Source organism: Myotis nattereri, assembly GCF_964212035.1.
Source record: "Myotis nattereri genome assembly, chromosome: 16".
In the NCBI taxonomy this organism is placed as follows: Eukaryota; Metazoa; Chordata; class Mammalia; order Chiroptera; family Vespertilionidae; genus Myotis; species Myotis nattereri.
In genome coordinates, this window is record NC_138091.1 from 48,795,607 (window position 1) to 48,804,870 (window position 9,264).

The following is a 9,264-nucleotide window of genomic DNA, read 5'->3' on the forward strand; positions in this document are numbered from 1 at the left end:
AACTTGCAAAAGTAAGTTTATTGAAGCACAGAAGCAATTAGAGCAAAGTTGTCATTTCAACTTTTTCAAGAGCATTCTAATTAGAAAAGAAGAGGCTGCAGGAAAATTGGTTAGTCATCTATTTCTGTACAGAAACTTTTCCCTGAAATTATCCAGAAAGGGGGGCAGGTTGATGCGATGTCTTCCTGTGTGTCCTTTAGATTTTTTTCTCTGAAAGACACTCTTAAAGATCTGGAAATTTCTCATTTGACTTTCACCTCAGAGATATTGCTGACGTGAGATGAGACGACCTTGCCATCCACCACCTCCTCTATGATGGTCTTGGTCACTCTCGTCTTGCTTGGATCTGAAAATCATAGAATCACAGTGTCAGTCTGGAAATGATCTGGAGAAATACAAGTGCATTCATAAATGATGTTCTCTCTGGGTAAGGTTATGTAAACAACAGTATATACTTTATCCTTTTAAACTTTTTTTAAAGATACGTTTTTATTGATTTCAGAGAGAGGAAGGGAGAGGGAGAGAGAGAGAGAAACATCAATGATGAGAGAGACTCATCGACTGGCTGCCTCCTACATGCCCCCTACTGGGATCGAGCCTGAAACCCGGGCATGTGTCCCGGCTGGAAATCCAACCTTGACCTCCTGGTTCATGGGTCAATGCTCAACCACTGAGCCTTACCAGCCAGGCAACAGTATACATACTTTTAATATCACAAGCAAAACATGTCTGCTTTTTAAAAAATATATATTTTGTTGATTTTTTACAAAGAGGAAGGGAGAGGGATAGAGAGTCAGAAACATCGATGAGAGAGAAACATTGATCAGCTGCCTCCCACACACTTCCTACTGGGTATGTGTACGCAACCAAGGTACATACCCTTGACCAGAATCTAACCTGGGACCCTTGAGTCTGCAGGCCAACGCTCTATCCACTGAGCCAAACCAGTTAGGGCTGTCTTTGCTTTTAAATTATAAATTATGAACATTAAAAGAAGTACCTACCTCTTCCCTGGCTAGAATGGCTTCCAGACTTTGAGTCACCAGATGTGGAATCCCTGGACCCCATATTTCTGGATCCTGAGTTTCTAAAGTCAGATCCTCCAAAACTGGAACCACTGGAGAAAAAAAGAATTGTTTTCTTTTGCATGTTGCAAAGGCAGGAAAACTCCATACAGAGGGCTCTCTGTGATGAAGGTAGATGTCATTTGATTGGGCCGTCACTATGACTTCATAAATCAGTGGTTCTCAACCTTCCTAATGCCGCGACCCTTTCATACAGGTTCCTCATGTTGTGGTGACCCCCAATTTCATTGTTACAAAGTGAACATAATTAAAGCATAGTGATGAATCACAAAAACAATATGTAATTATATGTGTTTTCCGATGGTCTTAGGCAACCCCTGTGAAAGGGTCGTTTGACCCCCAGGCCCCTTTTTGGTTTCATGGCATAAATGCACTGAGGTGTATGCCTTTTAGCGCGTTCATGACTTTCATTTACCCTCCCTCTCCATCGAGCAGGCGGCGGTAGGTCTCGATCTCCATCTCCAGGCGGGTCTTGATGTCCAGCAGTTGCTCATACTCGGCGTTCTGGCATTCGGTCTCACCCCGGATCTGACAGATCTGCTCCTCCAGGCTGCTGATCCGCATCTGAATTTCCGACAGCTGAGCCATGTAGTTAGCCTCCGTGTCGGCCAGGGTCCCTTCCAGGGAGTTTTTCTAAGAGCAAAATAAATAAATAAAATAAATTCATGATGAAAAGAAAATCACAACATTTTTTAATGTACCGGGAGACGTTCACCCTCACCAAATTGCAAGCTATATTTCTTAATTTTTGTTGGTATTACTTTTTAAAAATGAAATCTATGGAAATAGCATATGTTTACTTGGAAAGTTTTATGCGTTCTATGACCACGATACTGCCCTCCTTAATGCTTCTTTCACTATGTGCCAAGTGGAACATCTTGGCACAGAGGGCAAACCGAATCCCTTAGGTCCCTGTGGGAGAATTTGGAGAGCGCTTTGCACACACCATGGCCAGTTGGGACTGAAGCTCAATTTCCAGGGCCTGCAGGGTCCGTTTCAGCTCTGTGATCTCATTCTTGGCGGAACTGGCTGCCCCGGCATCGGTGGAGATCTGTGCTTGCAGGGACGCACTCTAAATAAAAATGAGATGCAGTCACTGTGGGCTGACGGAAGGAGCGGCCATGGCTTCTGTGCGGCCGCAGGCTTAGCCGCTCAGCGGTGATAACCTACCTGCTTGTTGAACTGCTCCTCGGCCTCCCGGCGGTTTTGCTCAGCCAGCTCCTCATACTGCGCCCTCATGTCATTCAGTAACTTGGTCAGGTCGGTGCCTGGGGCGGCATTCATTTCTACCGTCACACCCCCTCCGGAGCTTCCCTGCATATTCTTCATTTCCTAGCATAAAGGGGGAAAAAAAAAAAGACCGGAGTGATAAAAACAGAGAAGCAATGGACTTCCTAAAATGCATAGTTGAAACTAAGACACTGAAGGGGAAAGATACCCCCCACCAAATTCAACTATAATTTGCTCGTTATTCCTTTTTTTCTTGGTCACAGGAGTTGGAAATCCATTCAGCTGATACTATTTTGTTTTATAGAATGGCTATGGGGGGAACAGGTAGGCCAGAGTGGTTTAATAGTGTGGATGGTGTTCCTACCTCCTCGTGGTTCTTCTTCAGGTAGGCCAGCTCCTCGGTGAGGCTCTCAATCTGCATCTCCAGGTCGGAGCGAGTCATGGTCAGCTCGTCCAGGACCTTCCGAAGGCCGTTGATGTCGGCCTCCACGGTCTGCCGGAGGTACAGCTCATTCTCATACCTGGAAGGGGCAGCCGTAAGACAGGGCAGTGCACGTCAAGGAGTGCACCCAATCTTACATACTCAACAAGGAGTGTTCTCCTCTGAGCTATTTGACCAACGAAGGCTACTAATCTTAGGGTTTTTTTCCCTTGTAAAGAAAAAAAAACCCCAATGTTAATTCTATTGCTGGCTAATAGTTTTTATGCCAGAAACGTCAGTCCTTCATTACTCTCTTTTCCTTGTTGGTGGGATGATGGTTTTTAAAATTTACATTTGGGACGTTTGTGAATTTAGGTCTTGATCCCCTAGAAGGTGTTTTAAAAAATTAGAATGACTTAAGCAAACAGATTGAATTTCACTTTTCCCACAGCACTTGTTTTCAAGTCTTCAATTTCCTTACTTCAGTCTGAAGTCATCCGCAGCCAGTCTGGCATTGTCAACCTGCAGCACCATCCCGGCGTTTTCAACAGAGGCAGTGATGATCTAGAAAAGGCAAAAACAGGGAATGAATCGTGGATGCTTCTTACCTGCGTCCGCATGCCCGCCTGTTGGGTAGAAGCCGCTGAGTTAGCTTTGAGAACTTGCTTAGTGATGGCACTTGTACTGATGATCGGGGTGTATTTGGGCTACATCTTTCTGCGGAAAGGTAACAGCTTGTAGTTACTGGACGAGGCATAGAACACAGCCCTCTGCAGACTTCCCCTGCTTTGGAAAATCAGTTATTCCATGAGCTCTTCCAGAAAATAGTGTGAAAAATGAGCTCCACTTCTTGAAAAAGTCTTGAAAAATATATATTTCCATGCGACGGTGGCAAGGTACTTTAGAGTCCACCACATTCTTACGTAATATTTGCACCAGATTTTCTAGAAAGAAAAATGGTTGTAAAGACCATTTAAATCTAGCAAGACTCTAAAGTATGTCAACCTGCCAGAATCAATCATGAAATAGATTAAGCTAGTTTTGACTCATTGTCATAACTCATATATACATGTTAACCAGCTGTCTGTCATTGTATAAATTTTACTCTTATGTAGAAATACTCACATTTGAGATGCAAACAGAAGATTAATGTGGTTAGATGCAATCTGCAGAACTGTCATAGTTAAAACACACCAACTCCCATTTTAAATATTCAAGAAGCAACTATGTTTTCAAAAAATTCCTTGGCTTAAAATCTTCATTACTGTACACGTTCTGAATAAAAGCAAAAGAAACCAATAGAAGCTCAGCGGTGGATAGGGTCTTACCTGATTCCTGAGATCTTCAATGATTGGGTAGTACTTGCTGTAATCTCTTCTGGACCCACCATCTCCAGACCCTGGCCCATACTTGTCATACCACTCCTTGATTTTGTTCTCCAGATCAGCGTTGGCCTCCTCCAGGGCTCTGACCTTGTCTAGGTAATTGGCCAGGCGGTCATTGAGGTTCTGCATGGTTTGCTTTTCACCTCCAGAGAAAAGCCCGCCATCGCCAGTACCGCCACCCAAACCACCGCCATAGTTATAGAAGCCTCCACCAGCACCGCCACCGAATCCAGACCCCCCACCGAATCCAGACCCCCCGCCGAATCCAGAACCCCCGCCAAATCCAGAACCCCCGCCGAATCCAGAACCTCCACCAAAGCCAAGTCCAGAGCCTGAAGCTCCTCCAAAACCACCCCCGACTGAGCAGCTACCAAAACCCCCTCCAAAGCCACCGCTCAATCCCCCGCTCAGGCCACAGCTGCCGGCTCCTCCTCGGAAGCCCCGGGCAGAGCTGCCCCCCAGACCACATCTGCTGCTGCTGCTGCCACCAGCAGACACCCTGACAGAGCTGCTGCCTCCAGCCCGGGAGGAGGAGATCCGAGATGAGCAAGACATGATGCTCCTGCAAAGGTTGAGCGTGTCCAGGCGAATCGGAGAGGTGAAGAGCGTATTTGCAGGCTGCCTCCTTGGCCCTTATATGCACCCTTTTAGGGTGTTCCTTTTCTGTGTCACTTCTTAATCCTGATTACAGTTTTGCTAATCCACAATTGGATAATGTCTTTTTCCTGCACCCACTCTGCTGGCTTTTTCTGAAGCTGGGTCAGAGCCTGGGGGCATTTACTATAATAAGGAAATACCAACAAGGTGGAGCAAAGGGAAAAAAAATAAGTTATTTGCTGGGGGCCAGCCCCAGCGGGTCCAGGGGTTCCCAAAGGTGTGGACGGAGTCGGCGAAGAATGTTTTACACGGAGACAGCGTTCAAAACTCTCTAGCTTTCCTTAGTCTCCGTGGATCTTCCCTGTGCCTGGCTGAGGCCACAGAGAGATCCCAAGGCAAGCTGAGCCTTTATTTTATAGTGAGAGGTAAACAAGGTAGTGGTTTCCATTAGTTACACAGTTCTTGTGAGTTTCACTTGTTTACACAGTTCTTGTGAGTTTCACTTGTTTTTGTTCTTGTGAGTTTCACTTGTTTACACCATGGTTATACTTCCTGCACTTCCTCAGCCCATTAGCTTCCCAGATAAGATCTAGGGAGTGTCACAAAGTCAAGCCTAATTATGCTAAGAGGACTGTGCCCTCTAAGCTGGGAATTGTTTGTGACTTTGCCTACAGGTCAGTCTGAGGCTTAACCCTATATCAGCTCCCTACATCTCACCCTTCTTTTATTTTTTAAGCTACTATAATGAGAGTTTTTAAGCTACCATAATGACAGTAAAACTTAAGCATCAAACTTAAACATCAAGAACAAAACTCTGGCTATTAAAGCAACAACAAAACAATGCCAATGCAAAACCCAAAACATTTTAAAACTTGAACATAACATTTTTAAAACTAGTAATAATAATAAAACAATGGCAATGCAAAACAGCACTAAGTGAGAAATCAAAGCACAGTAACATTTTTCTACCAAATGAAAGTTTCTTTTGCCAATTTACTCAAGAGTCCTCTGACTTGGCTGAGAGAGTAGCTTCCATTTCTTGCTTTTCTACCATCTGCAGGGCCTCAGTTGTTAACTTCTTCAGCTGACCCCAAGTCAGTGATTTGGTTGTCCTTGTTGATCTGGCTAGCGGGCGATGTCACTGGTGACGGGCTTCCCGAAGTGTCACCATGTTGTACGGCTGGATCAAACGGTCCATCAGGGCCGTGTTTGATGATGGTGTCGGTGTCTGGGGAGGAGTCAACTGTGCCCTCTGGGTCGGCTGAAATGGATGATACTGGGGAGGAGGAGGATGAGGTGGAAATGGAGGGTAGTAGAGAGAAAAAGAAGAGAAAGCAAAAGAACTACAAGGCATGGAAGTGTTTTAAAAAAAGAGGAAGAAGAAAGTGAAGAAGGCAGCATCCTGACATAGCCCTTTCCTTCAGCTGCACCTTTCCCTGTGGTCCAAGGTAGAAATGGGAAACAAGTCCTGTTGCAGTGAGAGGGCAGCTGCTGTCAGCCAGTCTCTGTCTTTACCTGGGTCCCGATCTGAGCTGGGCCAAGTCTCTTTCTGTTCCCAATCTGAGCTGGGCCAAGTCTCTTTCTGTTATCTGGGTCCCGATCTGGGCTGGACATGGGAAGCGAGAAGCAGCCATGGGGGCAGGAGACCTTCCTCAGAAGGGGCGAGTGTTCAAGCCCCTGCACAATTGGGGGGGTGAGGATCTGTGCCCCACCTCTGTTGAACCCCAAGTTCTCTCCTACTGGCCCCCGGCTGTGCCTGTCTTAGGTTGCCCCACCCTGTGGAGTCTTACCCGTCGTTGACTACCAGCCATCTCTGGGCCAAGTAGGGTGATGTGAGGTTTAGTTCTGTCTCCTTGGTAGCCTATGCCCCTGTGGCCTCCATGCCCAGCAACTGCCTTGGGATCCCCTCGCCTGCTGGCGGGGCCCCGGCATTGATCACATATCTTGGGAAACCCAGGTTTCTTCTCCAGAGAGGGCCCAGCTTACACCATTGGGCGAGAGACAGATCCATGGTACCAGCCACCGTGACCTCAGCAAGAACAGAGAACTCAGGCAACAGCTGTGGGCCCGGGACAGGGATTTCTCAGCCCAGGATGTCGGGCTCTTGGTACAAGACAACTCCACATATGGGGCATATACCAGACACTCCCAGTCACAGCAGAAAAGGGAGGTGCCCTTCCTGGATCAGTAGGGTAGGGAGATTCTAGAAAAGGCTGTGTTCAGGAGAGCAGGAGAAAGGCCAAAGAACCAGCAAACAAGTAGTCAGATTTTTAAAAAAAGAAAAAGGAAAGGAGATGTGGGGCAAAGCTGGGACATAAGGACAGACAAATAGGAGGCACATGCGATCCTTCCAATGGACAGGTGGTTCCAGCTCAGGGCTGCTTGTTGTCTGACTCGTCCTCCTCCTGCTGGGTTAGACTTGGAAAACTTCAATTTAAAAAGAAATCTTTTTCTTTTACACTAAGTAATCTACAGGGTTACTTCCTGGATGTTGACTGATAGTGCCGCAAGGCCATGTATTACAAGTCAAAATCATTAAACATTTATTGTGACTGTACTTTCAGATTTGGTATTTTAACAGCAAATCATTAGAGTATCCTATAAATATTAGTGGAAAATATTTCAAAATTTTAAAATTTCTCCTTTTCATTAAATTTAAGATAATATGTTTAAACAGCATTCCCTTTCGGCTTATTCGCATATACAGAAGGATCATGGGAAGCCTTCGGTAACCTTTTTTAGAAGAATTTTACTTTACTAGGATTCAATTGCTTACAAAGATACTGGCTTCTTATAGTAGGTACAGTTAGTAAATTTAGTAAAATTTTATGTCTGATTCACGAGGTGCAAATGCTGTCCCACCTGCAGCCTAATTTAAAATGCAGCGACAAGGAGCTTTTGCTATTTTAAATTGCATCTTAAAATTCTGCTGCATTTTAAGAAATATCAAACAAAATAACTTGATTTGCCCTCTCTTAGAGGCAAAAACTTAAAATATATTTATTAATTTATATTTGATAAATCTTTCCATGTGATTTCAAGTATATTAAATTGGCTTTATTAATAAATCTTTTAAGAAGAGAAAATAAACTTTTGAAAACATTCCAGGGCCCATGAAATGTCCCAAAGTCATTCCTTGGTTATAGTTTTGAAATCCAACTTGAAAGACCATCAAATATATATGTGTATATATGATTTAAAGATTATATACCTTTTATAATTATTAAGAGATATCAATTAAATTGAAACTGATCTTAGCATATAAAAATTTTGGTTGGGATCACAGAATTTACCCTCTTTTTTCAATCAGACAAATGTTGAAATTTTACTATAATTATATGATTTCTCCCAATTTATTTAACCAGAACTTTAAATTCTTAGCTGGCAAGTTAAATATTTAGCATTTCTCAATCAATAACATTTTTAAGAATAAACTTCAAAAATGCAAGACATAATCAACCAACAGATTTAATTCTGTCCTCTAGATTTTTCATGAGGCAGATTTAGCAATTTAGCAAACTCCCAAAGTCCTAGGCTGCCATTGCTCCCAAGGATGGGAAACTGGGAAGCAAGCCTGTCTTTAGAAGTTGCCACTGGCAGGAAATTTTTGGTCTACCTGCTTGTTCTGTTGGGGGAAGGGAGGCTAGCCCTTCCTCCATTAGAAATTGCCTTGGGAAGCCAGCCTTAATTAAAGAGTGTAGCCGTCTTTTACCTGGGCTACTTAGATTTTTATAATTAATATAGTTCAATAATTCTTGAGATTCAAATCCAAATTATTATTTTAAGGCATACTCTTTAGCAAATTTTTGTAACAGACAATTTTACTGAATTTCCTTTTCGGCCTTGAAGTTAACTTTTCAACACCCTTCATTAGCATTTAAAAACTGTTCTTTATTATGGAAATATACCAATCTTGTTGCTAGAATCTAGCCAGCATCTTTTTTCCTTTGGGTAAAATTTGCCATTTTTCTTGGGAAATAATCAGTCTTGGGTTTTATTCTGTACATTTGGAAAGAGATTTCAGCTCAAAACTCTATCTAAATGTCCAAAATCGGACGATGCGCGCCTTAGTTCCAAGCCAGTTTCTCTTTACACATGCACAGAAATCCCAGACGCATTTTTAAATTTTGTAAAACTTTTCAATCATGAGAAGAGTTTAAATTAGAATACTTGGGGAGGAGGCATCCATATTGGATCGCCATGTGCTCCCTTCTTCGCTTTCCCCACATCATGCTTTGGGGGAAGTTTCAGCAAATGACTCAGATGGCATATTTTTCCCAAAGTCATGCTTAATAGAAAAAGACATTTTAAATTTTTTTTCCTTTTTCGCTTTCCAAAGTTATGGCTAGCACCCAAGGTTATCTTGGCCAAACTTTGCACTTCCCGACATGTTCTCCGGTAATTTTTAAACAATACATTAAGTAATCTCATTGCGGGAGAGCTTATAGCTCTGCCCTCTCCTGCCACCTTTGAATCTCTCCACACCAGAGGCGGACTCAGCAGCAGGGTTTCATTTCTTATTATAGATTTTAGATTCCAAATACAA

At 43.5% G+C, this 9,264-nt stretch overlaps 1 protein-coding gene across 2 annotated transcripts; it reads right to left on the reverse strand.

Moving 5' to 3' along the window:
- KRT24 (keratin 24) lies at positions 1-4,676 on the reverse strand (the record flags this gene model as incomplete). Of its 2 annotated transcripts, none has more annotated exons than XM_081109827.1 (8): positions 1-346; positions 1,005-1,117; positions 1,501-1,718; positions 2,032-2,157; positions 2,256-2,417; positions 2,680-2,836; positions 3,218-3,300; positions 4,065-4,676. In XM_081109827.1, 8 exons carry the CDS (start codon positions 4,674-4,676, stop codon positions 243-245), a joined length of 1,575 nt encoding a protein of 524 aa, XP_080965953.1. The 2 variants fall into 2 exon arrangements, with proteins under 2 accessions (XP_080965953.1, XP_080965954.1); XM_081109828.1 differs by having other exon boundaries at positions 243-346; positions 1,005-1,072.
- Positions 4,677-9,264: the final 4,588 nt, after the last annotated feature.